We start from the raw sequence: 22632 nt of genomic DNA, 5'->3' as shown, positions 1-22632 counted from the left end.
AGCCAATACAGCCTGCTGACGCTTGGCAGTAGCTGGCCCATAATGGGACAACTGGTGTGCAACAGTGTCATCTGCCGATGGAGTGGTTGGCCGACTGCGTTCTGTGGAAGAGCTGTAGCTTCTGCAGGAGGACGAGGAGGAGGAGGAGGGGGTGCGAACGCCTACAGCCAACTGTTTCCTAGACCGTGGGCTAGGCACAACTGTCCCTAAATTGATGTCGCCTGTGGACCCTGCATCCACCACATTCACCCAGTGTGCCGTGATGGACACATAACGTCCCTGGCCATGCCTACTGGTCCATGCATCTGTAGTCAGGTGCACCTTTGTACTCACAGATTGCCTGAGTGCATGGACGATGCGCTGTTTAACATGCTGGTGCAGGGCTGGGATGGCTTTTCTGGAAAAAAAGTGTCGACTGGGTAGCTCGTATCGTGGTTCAGCGTACTCCATCAGGGCTTTGAAAGCTTCGCTTTCAACTAACCGGTAGGGCATCATCTCTAACGAGATTAGTCTAGCTATGTGGGCGTTAAAACCCTGTGTACGCGGATGCGAGGATAAGTACTTCCTTTTTCTAACCAGAGTCTCATGTAGGGTGAGCTGGACTGGAGAGCTGTAGATCGTGGAACTTTCGGGTGTGCCGGTGGACATGGCAGACTGAGAGACGGTTGGAGACGGTATTGTTTCCGCCGGTGCCCTACATGCAATATTTCCTCCTACAAAACTGGTGATTCCCTGACCCTGACTGCTTTTGGCTGGCAAAGAAACCTGCACAGATACTGCCGGTGGTGCGGAAAATGGTGGCCTTACAGTGACGGAAGGGATGTTGCGTTGCTGACTAGCTTCATTGGCCGAGGGTGCTACAACCTTGAGGGACGTTTGGTAGTTAGTCCAGGCTTGAGAATGCATGGTGGTTAAGTGTCTATGCATGCAACTAGTATTTAGACTTTTCAGATTCTGACCTCTGCTTAAGCTAGTTGAACATTTTTGACAGATGACTTTGCGCTGATCAGTTGGATGTTGTTTAAAAAAATGCCAGACTGCACTCTTCCTAGACTCTGATCCCTTTTCAGGGATTGCAGACTGAGCTTTAACCGGATGGCAACGCTGTGCTCCAACAGGTTTTGGCTTTGACACGCGTTTTGGTCCAGATACGGGCCCGGCAGATGGAACCTGTTGCGATGTTGATGCCTGCTGCGGCCCCTCCTCCACCTCCGCTTCTGAACTACTGCCGCCTGCACCCTGTTCCCCCAATGGCTGCCAATCGGGGTCAATAACTGGGTCATCTATTACCTCCTCTTCGAGCTCGTGTGCAACTTCGTCTGTGTCACTGTGTCGGTCGGTGGTATAGCGTTCGTGGCGGGGCAACATAGTCTCATCAGGGTCTGATTGTGGATCTGTACCCTGAGAGGGCAATGTGGTGGTCTGAGTCAAAGGAGCAGCATAGTACTCTGGCTGTGGCTGTGCATCAGTGCACTCCATGTCAGAATATACTTGTAATGGGCATGGCCTGTTAAATGTTTCACTTTCTAAGCCAGGGACGGTATGTGTAAAGAGCTCCATGGAGTGACCCGTTGTGTCGCCTGCTGCATCCTTCTCTCTTGTTGTAGTTTTTGCTGAGGAGGACAAGGAAGCGACTTGTCCCTGACCGTGAACATCCACAAGCGACGCGCTGCTTTTACATTTACCAGTTTCGGAAGAGGAGGCAAAAGAGCTAGAGGCTGAGTCTGCAATGTAAGCCAAAACTTGCTGTTGCTGCTCCGCCTTTAAAAGCGGTTTTCCTACTCCCAGAAAAGAGAGCGTTCGAGGCCTTGTGTAGCCTGACGACGAAACTGGCTCCACAGCTCCAGACTTAGGTGGAATATTTTTATCCCCACGACCACCTGATGCTCCACTACCACTACCATCATTACCAGCTGACAATGAACGCCCACGACGACCTCTTGCACCAGACTTCCTCATTGTTTTAAAATCTTAACCAAAGTAACTTTATTTGTTGCTATCAAACAACTTACACGGTGAGCTATAACTTCAGTATGATTTCAATATCCCTTAACAGGTTGGTGAGACCACAAGGAAAATCAGGCACAATGTTACACACTCTGTTTTCTGTGGCACAAAATCACAGAGATGACACACACGCAGGACTGTCACTCAAGCACTAATGTCAATATTAATCTCCCACCTAATTTATTTATTTTTTTTTCTCAGGGAGACTTTAGAAACCAAATAATATTAAAAAAAAAAAAAAAAAAGGCTTTCTATGGCCCACAATTAGAGAGAGAGAGGTGGCACAACCAGGAGTCAAGACTGGCGCACAAGCTGAAAGGGCAATATTACTCTCCCACTGTTTTTTATGTTTTTTTTGTTTTTTTCAGGGAGACTTTAGAAACCAAATAATATTAAAAAAACCAAAAAAAAAAAAGGCTTTCTATGGCCCACTGAATGAGAGACAGAGGTGGCACACCCAGGAGTCAAGACTGGCACACAAGCTGAAAGGGCAATATTACTCTCCCACTGTTTTTTTATGTATTTTTTGTTTTTTCAGGGAGACTTTAGAAACCCAATAATATTTAAAAAAAAAAATAAATAGGCTTTCTATGGCCCACTGAATGAGAGGGAGAGAGGTGACACACCCAGGAGTCAAGACTGGCACACAAGCTGAAAGGGCAATATTACTCTCCCACTGTTTTTTTAGGTTTTTTTTTTTTTTTCAGGGAGAATTAGAAACCAAATAATATTAAAAAAAAAAAAAAAATAGGCTTTCTATGGCCCACTGAATGAAAGGGAGAGAGGTGGCACACCCAGGAGTCAAGACTGGCACACAAGCTGAAAGGGCAATATTACTCTCCCACTGTTTTTTTATGTATTTTTTGTTTTTTCAGGGAGACTTTAGAAACCCAATAATATTTAAAAAAAAAAATAAATAGGCTTTCTATGGCCCACTGAATGAGAGGGAGAGAGGTGGCACACCCAGGAGTCAAGACTGGCACACAAGCTGAAAGGGCAATATTACTCTCCCACTGTTTTTTTAGGTTTTTTTTTTTTTTCAGGGAGACTTTAGAAACCAAATAATATTAAAAAAAAAAAAAAAAAAAAAAAAATAGGCTTGCTATAGCCCACTGAATGAGAGATAGCACACACAGCAGTGGCACACAAGCCCTGACTGAGGCCAATATTTTTCTCCCACTGATTGATGTAGTGTTTTTGTGTTGAGGTAGAATTTAGAACACAAATCACGGAAAAAATAAATAGGCTTTCTATGGCCCACTGAATGAAAGGGAGAGAGGTGGCACACCCAGGAGTCAAGACTGGCACACAAGCTGAAAGGGCAATATTACTCTCCCACTGTTTTTTTATGTATTTTTTGTTTTTTCAGGGAGACTTTAGAAACCCAATAATATTTTAAAAAAAAAAAAAGGCTTTCTATGGCCCACAATTAGAGAGAGAGAGGTGGCACAACCAGGAGTCAAGACTGGCGCACAAGCTGAAAGGGCAATATTACTCTCCCACTGTTTTTTATGTTTTTTTTGTTTTTTTCAGGGAGACTTTAGAAACCAAATAATATTAAAAAAACCAAAAAAAAAAAAGGCTTTCTATGGCCCACTGAATGAGAGGGAGAGAGGTGGCACACCCAGGAGTCAAGACTGGCACACAAGCTGAAAGGGCAATATTACTCTCCCACTGTTTTTTTATGTATTTTTTGTTTTTTTCAGGGAGACTTTAGAAACCCAATAATATTTAAAAAAAAAAATAAATAGGCTTTCTATGGCCCACTGAATGAGAGGGAGAGAGGTGGCACACCCAGGAGTCAAGACTGGCACACAAGCTGAAAGGGCAATATTACTCTCCCACTGTTTTTTTAGGTTTTTTTTGTTTTTTCAGGGAGACTTTAGAAACCCAATAATATTTAAAAAAAAAAATAAATAGGCTTTCTATGGCCCACTGAATGAAAGGGAGAGAGGTGGCACACCCAGGAGTCAAGACTGGCACACAAGCTGAAAGGGCAATATTACTCTCCCACTGTTTTTTTATGTATTTTTTGTTTTTTTCAGGGAGACTTTAGAAACCCAATAATATTTAAAAAAAAAAATAAATAGGCTTTCTATGGCCCACTGAATGAGAGGGAGAGAGGTGGCACACCCAGGAGTCAAGACTGGCACACAAGCTGAAAGGGCAATATTACTCTCCCACTGTTTTTTTAGGTTTTTTTTTTTTTTCAGGGAGACTTTTGAAACCAAATAATATTAAAAAAAAAAAAAAAAAAAAAAAAATATAGGCTTGCTATAGCCCACTGAATGAGAGATAGCGCACACACAGCAGTGGCACACAAGCCCTGACTGAGGCCAATATTTTTCTCCCACTGATTGATGTAGTGTTTCTGTGTTGAGGTAGATTTTAGAACACAAATCACGGAAAAAATAAATAGGCTTTCTATGGCCCACTCAGTGAGAGATGGCACACACAGGGATGGCACTGTAGCAGAAATGCCAATCTTAATCTCCCACAAAAAAAAAACAAAAAAAAAAAAAAAACTGTCCTACAATTACTATCTCCCTGCAGTAATGTAAGCCAGGTATGGCAGGCAGCAATAGGAGTGGACTGATGCACAAATTAAATAAAAAGTGTGGACAAACAAAAAAGATAGCTGTGCAGAAAGGAAGGAACAAGAGGATATGTGCTTTGAAAAAAGCAGTTGGTTTCCACAGTGGCGTACACACAGCAATACAGCTATCACGGAGCCTTCTAGGGCAGCCCAATGAGCTACAGCGCTGAGGGGAAAAAAAAAAAAAAATAGCTTCCACTGTTCCTGCACACCGAAGGTGGTGTTGGACAGTGGAAATCGCTGCAGCACAAGCGGTTTGGTGGTTAGTGGACCCTGCCTAACGCTCTCCCTGCTTCTGATGAAGCGGCAGCAACCTGTCCCTAAGCTCAGATCAGCAGCAGTAAGATGGCGGTCGGCGGGAACGCCCCTTTATAGCCCCTGTGACGCCGCAGACAGCAAGCCAATCACTGCAATGCCCTTCTCTAAGATGGTGGGGACCAGGATCTATGTCATCACGCTGCCCACACTCTGCGTTCACCTTCATTGGCTGAGAAATGGCGCTTTTCGCGTCATTGAAACGCGACTTTGGCGCGAAAGTCGCGTACCGCATGGCCGACAAGCACAGGGGTCGGATCGGGTTTCATGAGACGCCGACTTAGCCAAAAGTCGGCGACTTTTGAAAATGATCGACCCGTTTCGCTCAACCCTAATTGAAACTCGTAAATCTATGCAAATTGTTGCTTGCAAAGATCCAGAACTCGGATCATCATCTCATTTATACTGTGGTCATTTGGTTTCTTGTTTCAAATATAATAATTTCTAAAACAGAAGAAAAGGAGGAGACTTTAAAAGGTAAAGATGCAATGATACATGTTCCAAGAGTTTGAGATTATCTCTGTTACAAGTATAAGTTTTTTTCTTACAGGTATCTCCATAAATCTAGTTTTATTTTTATGCCTGCATTTGTAGATTCAAACTATATCTGTGGTTATAATTTCCCTTCCCTCGGCTTTCCCATTCAAGTTTTGAAAATGAATAATTCTCCACTTTCACAAAATCACATTACTATGAAGGTTGAGAATGTATGTATGAAAGTGGGAGTATCACATATTGAATTCATATTATTCATGGTTTTTTTTCTCTATCTGCCATATTAGTGCTGGGCCTGCTATGCTTAATTAAGCACAATCCTGCAATTAATTGGGTGACTCAAGTGATTAGGTCATGGGGTGACTCGTGCTTTCCAAATTTATGTCAAGATCTTATTATTTCACAGAACATATCATAAAAGTGCCAAAAAAACTTTATAATATTCACTGACATAAAGCACTCTACACAAAAAATAAACTGAATAAGCACAATAAGACTTAGCATTTAATAAATCATATATTAAAATAACAGTCACATCACACATACGACCATAAAACGATGTCCATTGTTTGGCTGAAAGATACAGGGTGCACAATATCCCTGGTTAACAGACTATCTGTGCCCTACCTTGCCGCAGAGGTTGGCACCCTAAGTCCTGCGCAATGGCGCCCCCCGCTCAACGTAGGCTCTCCCTAATTCACCCTACTGGGCCCTGTCGTGTAAGAAAATACAGCAATTCGAACAACAGACCATACAATTCAGACAAACGGAATTGTCAACAATAATAATCAATAACGTGTGCTCAGATATATTGCACATTTCCCAGTGCAATATTGTGTGCTCAAATATATTGCACACTTTCTATTATTGCACCTATTCCCATAAATAATATAATAATAATAAGCAGTGGGGAATATAACTATTCATCTATACACTGTACCTGAGTTTGTCCTGCCTGCCTGCAGAGGTTGGCACCCTATAATCTGGCGCAAATAGCGCCCCCGCTTGTCGTTGTCTAACCCTGATAAGCCCTATAAGTCCTTGTCTAGGGAAAAACTTAGGGACATTCACAGACCGTTATCAATTAGGTATGCCTTTAATCAAGGTAGCAAAGGTAGATATAAATATATCATATCGGGCACCACCCAGATAAGCAGTGCATAAAGTTAACAAACTCACATCACTGACAATTCCCTTTCATAATATATGATATATCTGAATTAGATTGAGGAAATATATATACGTCACAGCCATAAAGCATTAAGCATGTTCATCTCGACGCGTTTCCCCAAGGTCGGTTCATCAGGAGACATACTCAATATCAGTTCACAAAGACTTATCTGAATAATGAATCAGAAGGGTGAGGATCACACTGGATTAGAGGAGTGTGTCCTGGATTGCAGTGGGGAGTGATATCCATCCAAAACCACAAGTCCCTAACAGCCTTGTACACCTTGTGCTTTCTTAGACTTATATACACACACAAACCTCCTCGTGGTTTCTGATGTACCTGCTCGCTGCGATGCCCGCTGGCTTGATCCCTTTCAGGTAAAAAAATTGCAAAACTCAGCGCATACGTGTGATTAACCGCTTCCGGCACGTGGAACACTAATGCGTTCCACAATGCACAGGTGCTTTTCAAATACCCTTTTTTTCCTTCTCTGTAACGCATATGGGCTCCATTTTACAGCTACAATGAGCTAATGACCAACACTTCCGGTATATGGAACGCAAATGCGCCTCACAGTACGCAGGCGCCTTACAAATATCCATTCTCTCATTCTCTGGAGCGCATAAGCGCTTCATTTTGCGCAGCTAGAATAAACTAATGTCAGAAAACCACTTTCAGGAGCCAGACCCTTCTGAATACTTAGGCCGTACAGACACAAATTAACATAATAGATGTATGATATGATAAAAAATGCATAATACTGACCTTACCCCATTAGGGGCAATGGGTCAAAGGATTTAGATCCATAAGGGAATTTTTAGCGTAATGGGCTACTAAACGTTTACACAAAGTAAACAATTGCAACTGGTCATTCAAGCCCTGTGGTTTAATGCTCTTCATGCAAAAAATCCATTTAGCTTCTTTCTGGAGAATTAGGCAATCGCAGTCCCCACCTCACACTGATGGTGTCACCACTTCCATCACACAAAAACTAAAACAATTCAAGTCACCTCCGTGTGTACCCCTAACATGATTTGAAATAGGGGTATCGCGTCCATTTAGTATGTCCCCTATATGCTCCCCCACCCTTCTACGTAGCTCCCGTTTAGTGTTGCCCACATAATCCTTAGGGCAGCTACACTGGAACAGGTAAATTACCCCCTCCGTCTTACAGTTAGCAAAGTGTCTCATATTATACACCTTTCTCTTGTGGGAGGTATTAAAGGTGTGGCCTCTGGAGAAATACTTACAAAACTTACATTTTCCACATTTGAAAGTACCATTATATCTATTCTCCAACCAGGTAGGGGACTGTTATGATGACCTGGTGGTTAGAAGCACTAGGAATGACTTGATGAGCAAACTAGTAATACAGGACAAGCTCTGGGAAGTGGGAGCTCTGCTGACCGCAACCCCTAATCCTATCACAACAACTAGAAATAGCCGTGGAGCGTACCTGACTCTGCCTAGACGCCTCTTCACAGCCTAAGAGCTAACTACCCCTAAAGATAGAAAATAAAGCCTACCTTGCCTCAGAGAAATTCCCCAAAGAAAAAGGCAGCCCCCCACACATATTGACTGTGAGTTAAGATGGAAGTCACAAACACAGGAATGAAATAGGTTTCAGCAAAGGAGGCCAGACTTAACTAAACAGACTGAAGATAGAAAAGGTATCTTTGCGGTCAGCATAAAAAAGTACCAAAAAACCACGCAGAGTGTGCAAAAGAGACCCCTGCAGCGACTCACGGCGCGGAGGTGCCACTCTGCATCCCAGAGCTTCCAGCTAGCAAGGCAAAATCATGATAGCAAGCTGGACAAGAAAACAGTGGTAAACAAATAAGCTAGCAGGGACTTAGCTTTTGCTGGAGTAGACAGGTAATCTGAAAGATCCAAGAGAGAACTGAACCAGTACTAGGACATTGACAGCTGGCATCAAGTAACGATCTGAGTGGAGTTAAATAGAGCAGCCAGCAAAGGACTAAACGAGGTCAGCTGAGGAAGGAACCTCAGAACCAGCAGCTCCACTCACAGCCACCAGAGGGAGTCCATGGACAGAACTCGCCGAAGTACCATTCATCACCACAGGAGGGAGTTCGAGAACAGAATTCACAACAGGGGACTTTTTTAGAGGAGAGAAGGCACTATGAACCAATTGGTCGCGGATCGATCTCCCCCTTCTGTACGTGATTAGTGGGGCATCGGGAATCCATTTTGAGGATACCCCAATATTTCCAGATAGCATTTTTAACCTCATATGATTGATCATGAAAAGTACCCATGATCCTAAGATCATTACCTTCCTCCTCTTTAGTCTTACTTACAAGCAGTTAGCTTCTTTCCTTAGTACTTGAAGATTTAAAGGCATCATTGAGGACCCCAAGTGGGTATCCCCTATCCATAAATGTGTCCCTTAAATCCCTGGCCTGTCGAAAAAAGCCAGAATCTGTTGAACAATTCCTTCTAACGTGTAAATATTGGCCCTTTGGTATTCCCCTTCTCAAGCTATGTCGGTGATGACTCTCCCAGAGCAATAGATTATTCGTAGCCTTGGGCTTGTAAAAGGTTTCAGTAACAATCTGAGCCATACTATTCCTAGAGATTTTTAGATCTAAAAAATAATATAATAGGGATTTGTCGGATCTCCTTCTCAAGCTATAAGAGGATATTAATCTTAGTGATGACGTACATTTGGCCTCCATTGATGTTTTTCTCAGATCAAGGGGAACACATCTGTCCTGTCATAATCAATTTGCTGTTGAGCTACTTGAATTTGTACTTAAGCATTATTTTTTTATGTTTGGCAGCAGGTTCTTCAACCAGCTCAGGGGTACCGCTATGGGGAGCCCCTGTTCTCCCACGTATGCTAACCTTTCCTGGGCTGGTAGAAGGACCAGGCTGTTTTGGGGGAGAATGAGATCTTTTGGTGTAAACCCCAGATAATATTCTGGGGTAAGTACATAGATGATGTACTGGCTTTTTAGTCTGGTAATGCGGTCTCCTTCAACAATTTTGTGAATGAGTTGAACAACAATGAGATTGGTCTGTTGACCTATGAGTTCCAATATGAGTCCATTAATTTTGGGGGTCTAAAAATCTCTAGGAATAGTATGGGTCAGATGTTTTTTCTGAGATTGAGTGTGATATTCTTCAGCCGCACAGGTCATATAATTGTGCTGTTGACTTCATATAAAGGAGCTACAATGCCTAAAGCTCATTTGATTAACCCTTCTCTTCCAGACAGTGAGGCCTTGAAAAACTATATTCAAGGGACTCTGGTTAAAGGTCATACACGGGCATCTACCTCTCCAGTCGCTGTGGGGTTTTGCTTTGTTAAAAAAAAAGGATAGAGTTTTGTGTTTGTGCTTGGATTTTAGAGAGATTTATAAAATCGTGGTTCACAATCTTTATCCTTTGCCCCTTTATACCTGATTTTTTTAACAAAATTCTCATGCACTAAATGGTTTCCAAAGTTGACTTGAGAAGGGCATAGATCCTTCTCCGCATTTGTCAAGTTGACAAATGGAAGACCGCATTCAGTACGCCATTCGCCTGAGTGTCATTTTAAAAATTTGGTGATGCCGTTTGGATTAATCAATGCTCTGACAGGCTTTCAAAATTTTATAACTGAAATTTTTGTTCACTGGTTGGTAAGTTTGTGATAATTTACCTGGATGACATATTGATTTACTCGCATATTCAGGAGAAGTATTATGAGCATGTCAGACAGGTCCTCCAAGTTCTATGTGACAATAATTTATTTGCAAACTGGGGAAATGTCAATTGCGATTCAGCAGGTCCAGGTCTTAGAACATATGGTTTCTGCATTAAGGTTTTGAATGGCCCCCGTTAAGGTGCAAGCAGTCCTCGATTGGGTTTAACTGAGTGACCTGAAAACGATACAGAGATTTTTTGGCTTTGGAAATTTTTATCAGAAGTTCATTAAGACCTTTTTGATTATAGCCAAGCCTTTAACTGATATGACTAAGAAGGGAACAGATTTTTCTTCATGGTCAGCCAAGGCAGTACATACTTTTTTCTGGTCTCAAGACAACTTTCTCTAAGGCTAGGTTCACATTGCGTTAGGCAATCCGTTTAGCGCTAGCGGATTGCGCTAACGCAATGTTTTTTTAGGGGCCGCGTTAGGGGTCGCGTTAACGTCCCCGCTCTCGCAGATCCCCGATCTGCGAGAGCGGGGAACGGACCTCGGGCGCGCCGCGGACGCTGCAAGCAGCGTCCGAGGCGTGTCACAGAAGAACGGCACATCGCTAGCGCGAGCCGAAAAAGGCACGCGCTAGTGATGCGCTGCAGGAGAAATTTACATTGCTGTCAATGGGCACGCTAACGGACCCGTTGCACGGCGTTAATTGCGACATTTTCGCCGTGCAACGCTGTCCGTTAGCGTGCACACATTAACGCAATGTGAACCCAGCCTAAGGCTCTTGTTCAAAATCAAGCAGAGGTCGATCTGCCTTTCTTTATTAAGGTAGATGCTTCCGCTATTGGATTTGGAGCTGTTCTTTCACAGAAAAAAAGTGGGTATCTACATCCTTGTGCTTTTTTTCCTCAGAGGTTCTCCCAAGCAAATTCTAATCATGATAAAGGTGACCAAGAGCTTCTGCCGATTTAAAGAGCATTTGAAGAATGGAGACATTGGTGGGAGAGGTCAAGATATAAGGGTAATGTCTTTACTGATCACAAGAACCTGTTATAAATTGACTTAGCTAAGTGCTTAAACACCAGACAGGCTTGGTGGGCCCTTTTTTTGGCTGGTTTGATTTTGCTGTTACTTAAGGCCCCGTCTCACATAGCGATTTACCAACGATCACGACCAGCGATACGACCTGGCTGTGATCGTTGGTAAGTCGCTGTGTGGTCGCTGGGGAGCTGTCACACAGACAGCTCTCTCCAGCGACCAACGATCAGGGGAACGACTTCGGCATCGTTGAAACTGTCTTCAACGATGCCGAAGTCCCCCTGCAGCACCCGGGTAACCAGGGTAAACATCGGGTTACTAAGCGCAGGGCCGCGCTTAGTAACCCGATGTTTACCCTGGTTACCAAAAAAAACAAACAGTACATACTCGCCTTTCGGTGTCCGTCAGGTCCCTTGTCGTCTGCTTCCTGCTCTGACTGTCTGCCAGCCGGAAAGTGAGAGCAGATCACAGCGGTGACGTCACCGCTGCACTCTGCTCTCACTATACGGTGGCTCAGTCAGAGCGGGAAGCGGACGGCGAGGGACCTGACGGACATCAGATGGTGAGTATGTAGTTTTTTTTTTTTTACATTTACGCTGGTAACCAGGGTAAACATCGGGTTACTAAGCGCGGCCCTGCGCTTAGTAACCCGATGTTTACCCTGGTTACCAGTGAAGACATCGCTGGATCGGTGTCACACACACCGATTCAGCGATGTCAGCGGGACCTCAACGACCAAAAAAAGGTCCAGGCCATTCCGACACGACCAGCGATCTCACAGCAGGGGCCTGATCGCTGGTACGTGTCACACATAGCGAGATCGCTACTGAGGTCGCTGTTGCGTCACAAAACTTGTGACTCAGCAGCAATCTCGCTAGCGATCTCGCTATGTGAGACGGGGCCTTTATCTCCCGGGAGCTAAGAAAGTCAAGGCTAACATTTTGTCCTGTAGCTTTGTCCCAAAATTGAGGGACACAAATCCAGTGAAGATTCTTAGTGAGGGGGTGTTGGTTGGTGTTCTGGGGATAGATCTCAGGCAGCACATTCAGGATGCTCAGGACAGTGTGCCAGAAGGTTTACTTATAAACAAAATTCATGTACTACCCTCTTTACGTGTAGATCTTCTTAATGAAGTACATGATTTCATTTTAGCTGGGCATCCGGGTTCTTCTGCCACTTGGAGATCTCTTTCTAAGTCCTTTTGGTGGCAGAATGCTCATAAGGATATTGAAGAGTATGTTCACAAATTCAGTCTGCGCCATGGCTAAAGCCTCTCATCAAGCCCCAGTGGGTTATCTCTTGTCTAACAATGTTCAGTTGCAGCCCTAAAGAGTTGGAGAAGAGGGTTGCATTGACAATGCAACACAATGGGCAGCACTTTGAACACATTTTATAAGTGGTTATAAACTTGTAAATAACTCAAGAAAGAATAAAGTTATGTTAAAACCAAGCACACCATTGTTTTTCTTCTGGAAGTCTCAATAAGTTTGATGTGTCACATGACCCTCATCCCATTGGAAAAAATAAAGCTGGATCCAAAATGGCAGACTTCAAAATGTCCACCATGGTCACCACTAGTGATGAGCGAGTGTACTCGTTGCTCGGGTTTTCCCGAGCACGCTCGGGTGACCTCCGAGTATTTATGACTGCTCGGAGATTTAGTTTTCATCGCGGAAGCTGAATGATTTACAGCTACTAGCCTGCTTGATTACATGTGGGTATTCCCTAGCAACCAGGCAACCCCCACATGTACTTAGCCTGTCTTGTAGCTGTAAATCATTTAGCTGCAGCGATGAAAACTAAATCTCAGAGCAGTCATAAATACTCGGAGGTCATCCGAGCGTGCTCGAGAAAACCCGAGCAACGAGTACACTCGCTCATCACTAGTCACCACCATTCTTGAAATGCTTCCCCCCTCGCATATACTAATGTGCCACAAACAGGAACTTGATATCACAACCATTCCCATTTTATTTAGGTGTATCCATATACATGGCCCACCCTGTATAAAGCTCATCACATCATGTAACTATTACCTCATATTGCATATAATGATTCGGGCCCTTCAACCGAAACTGAACTGAGCCTCTTTCACATGCCGTGAACCTATACCATTATATGATATCTCTATTATCTTTTTACTGATACTATAAAGAAATTACTATTACCTTTATTTTTTAATTGTAGATCATTTGCGATGGTTTGCAAACATTCTAATCTGTGCTGTAGATTTTCATAAGTACTGCTGACAAAGCCAGAAGCTGGTGTACCTGAAAATAAAATAATTTCAAGCTTTCAATCTTAGGGCCTGTTTACATTACATTTTGAGTTCCATGTCAGAAGTATAGTCCCTTCATAGAGAATTCTGGTGCTGCCACTCTAAACCAATTTTATAATTATTTAAAGGGAACCTGTCACCCCCCCCCAGGGCCTATTAAAGTAAAAGAGCCACCTTCGGCAGCACTAAGGCTGCATTCTGTGAAGGTGGCTCTTATGTTTACTATCCCTAGGAACACTGAAATAAATACTTTTATAAATTTCCCGCCATACCTCTAATGAAGCTAAACACAAAGAAGTAGTGCAATAGTCCAAATATGTTGAAAAAATCATGAAAAAAGTTTATTAAATATAAATGCTTGGTCAAAAATCAGACACAATAGTGGGTTAAAAAGTGGCGACAAAAAACACATGGAGCATTAAGAGCAGGACAACGATACCCATAGTGTAAAGCAAGTACACAGTACTGAGTATATCAAACAGATTAAATCCATGCAGAAATCCCCAACAGTGAAAATTAGAATTGTAACATATCACATATCAGGCTGGGAGCACATGGAGAAATATAGCATAAAGACCAAAGTGGAAAGCATACCAGCAATGTAGCAGGGTAATCGTGCCGTCTCCTTCCCACCCCGACGCACGTTTCTGAGTAATCCTTCCTCAAGGGGCGTGCCATGAAAGGGCCATAAAACTATTTATAGCTGCCGGCAATTCAAATGAACCAATCCGCACCACTCACCGCACTGACGAGACATGCTGACCGGCGCCAGAAAGCACAGGCCCATGCAATCCAGCGCAAGGCAGTGGACCGGAAGTGAGAGAGGGAAGCCGGATGTAAGTGAGGCATATGTGGAAATGCAGCAGCGGCCATGTTGGATAGGGGCAAATAGGTGAATAACGCCGCAATATATATGGAGAAATACAGCAGCTAAATAACAACATTAAACGTACGTGCATACACAACAGCGATATAACAAAAGACATGCAATTAAAAAAATACATAAAACAGATTATGATATATAAAGCGCAATTCATGGTCACTGTGCTGTGACCAATAATCAACACATGTACATCAATAAACAAGACGCAAGGTAAATCACAGGGCCCTATGTATGGGGTGCGATGATGCCGGATGTGTGCAATGAACACATCCGACATCATCGCGTCTCCAGAAGGGGGCGGAGCTTTGGGCGGAGCAAATTTATCCGCTCCGTCCAAACCGCCGTCCAAACCGCCGGCCATCCTGAAAGTGGACACATACTCTTAGTGTAAGTTTACACAGGGCATTTTTTTCTGCAGTAAAAACTGATCTTCTTGGCAGGAAATAAGCTGCTTCAAAAACGCAGGTTTAGGTGCGTTTTTTGGTGCGTTTTTTCATGCGTTTTTGTCTTTGTGCATGCCAATAAAGTTGAGTGCCCCAGAGGAAAAAAAAAATTCCTGTAGATAGATAGAATGAATAGATATTGTAGGGGTTCACTCGCTCACGTGCGTAGGAGGAAACAGGAGGCACATTCTCTTTAATGTCCATGTGGGTTTATTTGCTCCATAAACCAGCAAGGCAGCAACCAAAAGGAAAACAGTCCGTACATCAGGCCGACATAACATAAAAGTCCATAGAAGAGCTCTGCTCTTCTCAGGCCTGATGGCACACAAGCTGTGCAATGTCCAGCACGCAGTCCCAGTCCTGGAGCCTTAACACACTGTGGAGGCTTTCTCCTCCACACACACAGACTCCTGTCTGTAGTGTCCCGCCTGGACACAGGGATCTCTGTCCACACTCACAGATTCAAAAACACTCACCAGCATGTGCCAAACACACCTCCATTATGTAGCCTGAAACCACACCCAGGTACCTGTCACATGATTAGACATGTGGTTCTGACATCACCACAGGTCCTGAAACAAACATAGATATGCATGGTTATGCCCCTTACCCAAGGGTGAGGTATATGGGTAGCCAGACCCTCCCATCTCTCATAGCTACCCGTAACCCGGACCCAAATATACCAAACAATTCTTTATTGCTTTACGTGCATTACAGAAAACACTCCGGGTTACATCACAGCGACAAGCCTTCTCTGTGATACATACCTCCCGTCGACTATACAACCTTTAGCCACACTACAATATATAGAATGAATAGATAGATAGATGATAGATAGAATGAATAGATTAAGAATAAAAAAATAGATAGATTGATAGAAAAGATAGAATAGATAGATAACCTCATGAGGTAACCTCTTGACTGGCATTTTCCCACGGTCCAAGGGTTACCTCAGGTCAGGCTGTGAGAGAGCGCAGGCTCAGTGACGTCACCGCTAGTTACTGAGCCTGCGTCTCATTCATTCCCCAGTAGTTTACAGCTAGGAGCGGTCGCATTAGCAGCACTCCCGGTTGTAAATGTTATCTCCCCTAGATATGGATTACTGCGTGGGACACTCGTTATATTGGACTGTGTTGGACCAGGGAGTATTTGTCTTGGTTTATTATTTTTATTTCAGGAGATTGATGGCTTCACTTGGATTACCTGAATAATAAAATAGTAAAACTGTGTGGTGTTTTATTTCATTAAAGGACTTTATCTGGCTGTATCTTTATTTACATCTAACAACTATAGGATTAGTAATGGATAGGTGTCTGATAGACTGGAGGTAAAGTTTATACCTCCGATCACAGCTGAACGCTCCAGCTGTCTTCTGACAGCATGGGAACTGCGTCTCTCTGACCGGCGGGGATTATTCCCCGCTGATCACAAGCGGTTTTTGCCGTGCGGTCATGCATATGTATGCTGTATTGTCGGGCCCCCCATTCAAGTGAATGGGGTTCGGGAGTGTGAGGTCACATCCGGCTGTACTTGACTTTTCTGCAGCAAATACGCTGCAAGAAAAGTCAACCTGCGTATTTGCAGCGTTTTCTCATCATCCATTCAATGGGAGAAAAAACGCTGAAAGAAGTGACATGCTCTATGTCCAAAAAATGCAGCAAAGCACAAAGTCCTGATGACACAAAAAACCAATGTGTGTGCATGAGATTTCTGAAATCTCATAGGCTTTGCTGGTACTGTAAAAAGCAGCTGAAAATTAGCATTAAAAAAAGCAGCAAGAAAATGCAGCAAAAACGCCCTGTGTGAACTTACCCTTAGTGCTGTTGAAGGTGGCTCTTTTACTTTAATAGGCCCTGGGGAGGTTACAGGTTCCCTTTAAGACACTCACTCAGACACCACTGTCAGCAACCACACTAGCATTATATATACAGTTGTGCTCAAAAGTTTACATACCCTGGCAGAATTTATGCTCTCTTGGACTTTTTTCAGAGACTATAAATGATAACACCAAAACTTTTTCTCCCCTCTTGGTTTGTAGTTGGGTGAAGCCATTTATTGTCAAACGACGGATTGTGACGGATGCCACACGACGCAAGTGTGAAAGTAGCCTTAGGGTTAGGGTTGGGGCTAAAGTTAGGGCTAGGGTTAGGGTTAAATTTAGGGTTAGGATTGGGGCTAAAGTTAGGGTTAGGGCTAGGGTTGGGGCTAAAATTAGGGTTAAAGTTGGGGCTAAAGTTAGGGATAAATTTGGGATTAGGGTTAGGGTTTGGATTAGGGTTGGTATTAGGGTTACGGTTGGGATTAGGGTTACGTTTGGGATTAGGGTTGGGATTAGGGTTAGGGTTGGGATTAGGGTTGGGATTAGGGTTAGGGTTGGGATTAGGGTTAAGGTTAGGGTTGAGATCAGGGTTAGGGGTGTGTTGGATTTAGGGTTTTGATTAGGGTTATGGTTAGAGTTGAGATTAGGGCTGTTTTGGGGTTAGGGTTGTGATTATCGTTAGGGTTGTGATTAGGATTATGGATCGGGTTGAGATTAGGGTTAGGGGTGTGTTGGAGTTAGGGTTGGAGTTAGAATTGGGGGGTTTCCACTGTTTAGGTACATCAGGGGGTCTCCAAACACGACAGACAATTTTGTGCTAAAAAAGTCAAATGGTGCTCCCTCCCTTCTGAGCTCTGCCGTGCGCCCAAACAGTGGTTTACCCCCACATATGGGGCATCAGCGTACTCGGGATAAATTGGACAACAACTTTTAGGGTCCAATTTCTCCTGTTACCCTTGTGAAAATAAAAACTTGGGGGCTAAAAATCTTTTTTGTGAGAAAAAAAATATTTTTTTATTTTCACTACTCTGCATTATAAACTTCTGTGAAACACTTGAGCATTCAAAGTTGTCAACACATATCTAGATAAGTTCCTTAGGGGGTCTAGTTTCCAAAATTTGGTCACTTGTGGGGGGTTTCTACTGTTTAGGTACATCAGGGGCTCTGCTAACGCAACATAACACCCACAGACAATTCTATCAAATCTGAATTCCAAAATGGCGCTCCTTCTCTTCCGAGCTCTGCCGTGTGCCCAAACAGTGGTTTACCCCCACATATGGGGTACCAGCATACTCAGGACAAATTGGAGAACAAATATTGGTGTCCAATTTCTCTTGTTACCCTTGTGAAAATAAAAACTTGGGGGCTAAAAAATCTTTTTTGTGGAAAAAAAAAATATTTTCTATTTTCACTACTCTGCATTATAAACTTCTGTGAAGCACTTAGGCATTCAAAGTTGTCAACACATATCTAGATAAGTTCCTTAGGGGGTCTAGTTTCCAAAATTTGGTCACTTGTGGGGGGTTTCTACTGTTTAGGTACATCAGGGGCTCTGCTAACGCAACATAACACCCACAGACAATTCTATCAAATCTGAATTCCAAAATGGCGCTCCTTCTCTTCCGAGCTCTGCCGTGTGCCCAAACAGTGGTTTACCCCCACATATGGGGTACCAGCATACTCAGGACAAATTGGAGAACAAATATTGGTGTCCCATTTCTCTTGTTACCCTTGTGAAAATAAAAACTTGGGGGCTAAAAAATCTTTTTTGTGGAAAAAAAAAATATTTTCTATTTTCACTACTCTGCATTATAAACTTCTGTGAAGCACTTAGGCATTCAAAGTTGTCAACACATATCTAGATAAGTTCCTTAGGGGGTCTAGTTTCCAAAATTTGGTCACTTGTGGGGGGTTTCTACTGTTTAGGTACATCAGGGGCTCTGCTAACGCAACATAACACCCACAGACAATTCTATCAAATCTGAATTCCAAAATGGCGCTCCTTCTCTTCCGAGCTCTGCCGTGTGCCCAAACAGTGGTTTACCCCCACATATGGGGTACCAGCATACTCAGGACAAATTGGAGAACAAATATTGGTGTCCAATTTCTCTTGTTACCCTTGTGAAAATAAAAACTTGGTGGCTAAAAAATCTTTTTTGTGGAAAAAAAAAATATTTTCTATTTTCACTACTCTGCATTATAAACTTCTGTGAAGCACTTAGGCATTCAAAGTTCTCACCACATATCTAGATAAGTTCCTTGGGGGTCTAGTTTCCAAAATGGGGTCACTTGTGGGGGGTTTCTACTGTTTAGGTACATCAGTGGCTCTGCAAACGCAACATAACGCCCGCAGACCATTCTATCAAAGCCTGCATTCCAAAATGGCGCTCCTTCCCTTCCGAGCTCTGCTGTGCGCCCAAACAGTGGTTTACCCCCACATATTGGGTACCAGCATACTCAGGACAAATTGGAAAACAACTTTTGGGGTCCAATTTCTCTTGTTACCCTTGTGAAAATAAAAATTTGGGGCTAAAAAATCTTTTTTGTGGGAAAAAAATATATTTTTTATTTTCACTACTCTGCATTATAAACTTCTGTGAAGCACTTGGGCATTCAAAGTTCTCACCACATATCTAGATAAGTTCTTTGGGGGTCTGTTTTCCAAAATGGGGTCACTTGTTGGGGGTTTCTACTGTTTAGGTACATTAGGGGTCTGCAAACGCAACATAACGCCAGCAGACAATTCTATCAAAGTCTGCATTCCAAAACGGCGCTCCTTCCCTTCCGAGCTCAGCCATGCGCCCAAACAGTGGTTTACCCCCACATATGGGGTACCAGCATACTCAGGACAAATTGGACAACAACTTTTGGGGTCCAATTTCTCTTGTTACCCTTGTGAAAATAAAAACTTAGGGGCTAAAAAATATTTTTTGTTAAAAAAAATATAATTTTTTTATTTTCACGACTAAGGGGTTAAACTGCTGTCGACTTGCTTATTCTGCCTCCCAAAAATAGCTAAAAGCCTAGATTCACATTTAGCAATTTCATTAGAGTTTCCATTTAAATTACTGAAAAAGAGGTTTCAGTCAAAACTCCTTGAACTAGGAGTATGTGTATGAAGATAACAGCATCTCCCCTGTGTATGTGGATAATGGCATCTCCCCTTTGTATCAGGATAACAGCACCTCTCCTTTGTGTGAGGATAACAGCACCTCCTCTTTGTGTGAGGATATCTGCACCTCCCCTTTGTGTGAGGATATCTGCACCTCCCCTTTGTGTGAGGATAACTGCACGTCCCCTTTGTGTGAAGATAACAGCATCAACCCTTGACCTTTTTTAACCCCTTCATGACCAGAGATATTTTCAGCTTAGCATTTTCATTTTTTGCTCCCCTTCTTCCCAGAGCCATAACTTTTTTTTATTTTTCTGTCAATATGGTCATGTGAGGGCTTGTTTTTTGCAGGATAAATTGTACTTTTGAACGACACCATCGGTTTTAACATATCGTGTACTTAAAAATGGGAAAGAAATTCAAAGTGCAGTGAAATTGCAAAAAAATAGCAATCCTACAGTTGTTTTTTGTTTTGCTTTTTTACTATGTTCACTACATGGCAAACCTGACCATTATGATTTTCCAGGTCATTACGCGTTCATAGACACCAAACATATCTAGGTTCTTTTTTATCTAAGTGGTGAAAAAAATTTCCAAACTTGGCTAAAAAATACCCATAGAGTCTCCATTTTTCGTGTTACCCTTGTGAAAATAAAAATTTGGGGCTAAAAAATCTTTTTTGTGGGAAAAAAATATATTTTTTATTTTCACTGCTCTGCATTATAAACTTCTGTGAAGCACTTGGGCATTCAAAGTTCTCACCACATATCTAGATAAGTTCCTTGGGGGTCTGTTTTCCAAAATGGGGTCACTTGTTGGGGGTTTCTACTGTTTAGGTACATTAGGGGTCTGCAAACTCAACATAACGCCAGCAGACAATTCTATCAAAGTCTGCATTCCAAAACGGCGCTCCTTCCCTTCCGAGCTCAGCCATGCGCCCAAACAGTGGTTTACCCCCACATATGGGGTACCAGCATACTCAGCACAAATTGGACAACAACTTTTGGTGTCCAATTTCTCTTGTTACCCTTGTGAAAATAAAAACTTGGGGGCTAAAAAATCTTTTTTGTTAAAAAAAAATATATTTTTTATTTTCACGACTCTGCATTATAAACTTCTGTGATGCACCTGGGCATTCAAAGTTCTCACTACACATCTAGATAAGTTCCAAGGGGGGTCTAGTTTCCAAAATGGGGTCACTTTTGGGGGGTTTCTACTGTTTAGGCACATCAGGGGCTCTCCAAACGCGACATGGCGTCCGATCTCAATTCCAGTCAATTTTGCATTGAAAAGTCAAATAGCGCTCCTTTGCTTCCGAGCTCAGCCATGCGCCCAAACAGTGGTTTACCCCCACATATGGGGTGTCAGCTTACTCAGGACAAATTGTGCAACAACTTCTGGGGTCCATTTTCTCCTGTTACCCTTGGTAAAATAAAAATTTGGAGGCAAAAAGATCATTTTTGTAGAAAAAATTCGATTTTTTTATTTTCACGGCTCTACGTTATAAACTTCTGTGAAGAACCTGGGGGTTTAAAGTGCTCACCACACATCTAGATAAGTTCCTTAAGGGGTCTAGTTTCCAAAATGGTGTCATTTGTGGGGGGTTTCCACTGTTTAGGCACATCAGGGGCTCTCCAAACGTGACATGGCGTCCGATCTCAATTCCAGCCAATTCTACATTGAAAAAGTAAAACGACACTCCTTCTCTTCCAAGCTCTGCGGTGCGCCCAAACAGTGGTTTACCCCCACATGTGGGGTATCGGCGTACTCAGGAGAAATTGCACAACAAAATTTGTGGTTAAATTTCTGTTTTCACACTTGTGAAAATTAAAAAAAATGGTTCTGAAGTAAAATGTTTGCAAAAAAAAGTTAAATGTTCATTTTTTTTCTTCCACATTGTTTCAGTTCCTGTGAAGTACGTAAAGGGTTAATAAACTTCTTGAATGTGGTTTTGAGCAGCTTGAGGGGTGCAGTTTTTAGAATCGTGTCACACTTGGTTATTTTCTATCATATAGACCCCTCAAAATGACTTCAAATGTGATGTGGTCCCTAAAAAAAACATGGTGTTGTAAAAATGAGAAATTGCTGGTCAATTTTTAACCCTTATAACTCCCTAACAAAAAAAAATTTTGTTTCCAAAATTGTGCTGATGTAAAGGGGACATGTGGGAAATGTTATTTATTAACTATTTTTCGTGACATATCTCTCTGATTTAAGGGCATAAAAATACAAAGTTTGAAAATTGCAAAATTTTAACAATTTTCGCCATATTTCCATTTTTTTTCATAAATAATCGCAAGTAATATCGAAGAAATGTTACCACTAACTTGAAGTACAATATGTCACGAAAAAACAATCTCAGAATCAGCGGGATCCGATAAAGCGTTCCAGAGTTATAACCTCATAAAGTGACACTGGTCAGAATTGTAAAAATTGGCTCGGTCATTAAGTACCAAATTGGCTCTGTCACTAAGGGGTTAAACTGCTGTCGACTTGCTTATTCTGCCTCCCAAAAATAGCTAAAAGCCTAGATTCACATTTAGCAATTTCATTAGAGTTTCCATTTAAATTACTGAAAAAGAGGTTTCAGTCAAAACTCCTGGAACTAGGAGTAAGTGCAGGACCGGACTGGCCATCGGGCACTTCTGGCAAATGCCAGAAGGGCCGGTGCCAGTAGAGGGCCGCTCGATCCGCCTCCCCCCGCCCCCGCCGTCGCATTCAACTATACCGGCGTATAGACGCCGGTACAGTTGAATTCAATGATGGAGGAGAGCGTCTACAGATGCTCCTCTCCCATCATTCCCCGCTCTGCCTCTGACA

At 42.8% G+C, this 22632-nt stretch overlaps 1 protein-coding gene across 2 annotated transcripts in view; it reads right to left on the bottom strand.

The window, feature by feature from the left end:
* Positions 1-22632, bottom strand: part of CCDC158 (coiled-coil domain containing 158) — a 175097-nt gene that overhangs the window by 13879 nt on the left and 138586 nt on the right. Inside the window, exons 22-23 of one of the 2 annotated variants that reach the window (XM_077275763.1) lie at positions 13446-13547; positions 5257-5362 (exon numbers count right to left, since the gene is read on the bottom strand). In XM_077275763.1, coding sequence (XP_077131878.1) covers positions 5319-5362; positions 13446-13547 — 146 coding nt within the window. In that variant the 3' untranslated portion in view covers positions 5257-5318. Of the gene's footprint in view, positions 1-5256; positions 5363-13445; positions 13548-22632 lie in introns of those variants that run through there. The other variant, XM_077275754.1, reaches the window with a different exon arrangement.

Source organism: Ranitomeya variabilis, chromosome 1 (assembly GCF_051348905.1).
Source record: "Ranitomeya variabilis isolate aRanVar5 chromosome 1, aRanVar5.hap1, whole genome shotgun sequence".
NCBI classification, from domain to species: Eukaryota; Metazoa; Chordata; class Amphibia; order Anura; family Dendrobatidae; genus Ranitomeya; species Ranitomeya variabilis.
The sequence above is the reverse complement of the archived record's forward strand: the minus strand, read 5'-3'. Positions and strand labels throughout refer to the sequence as shown.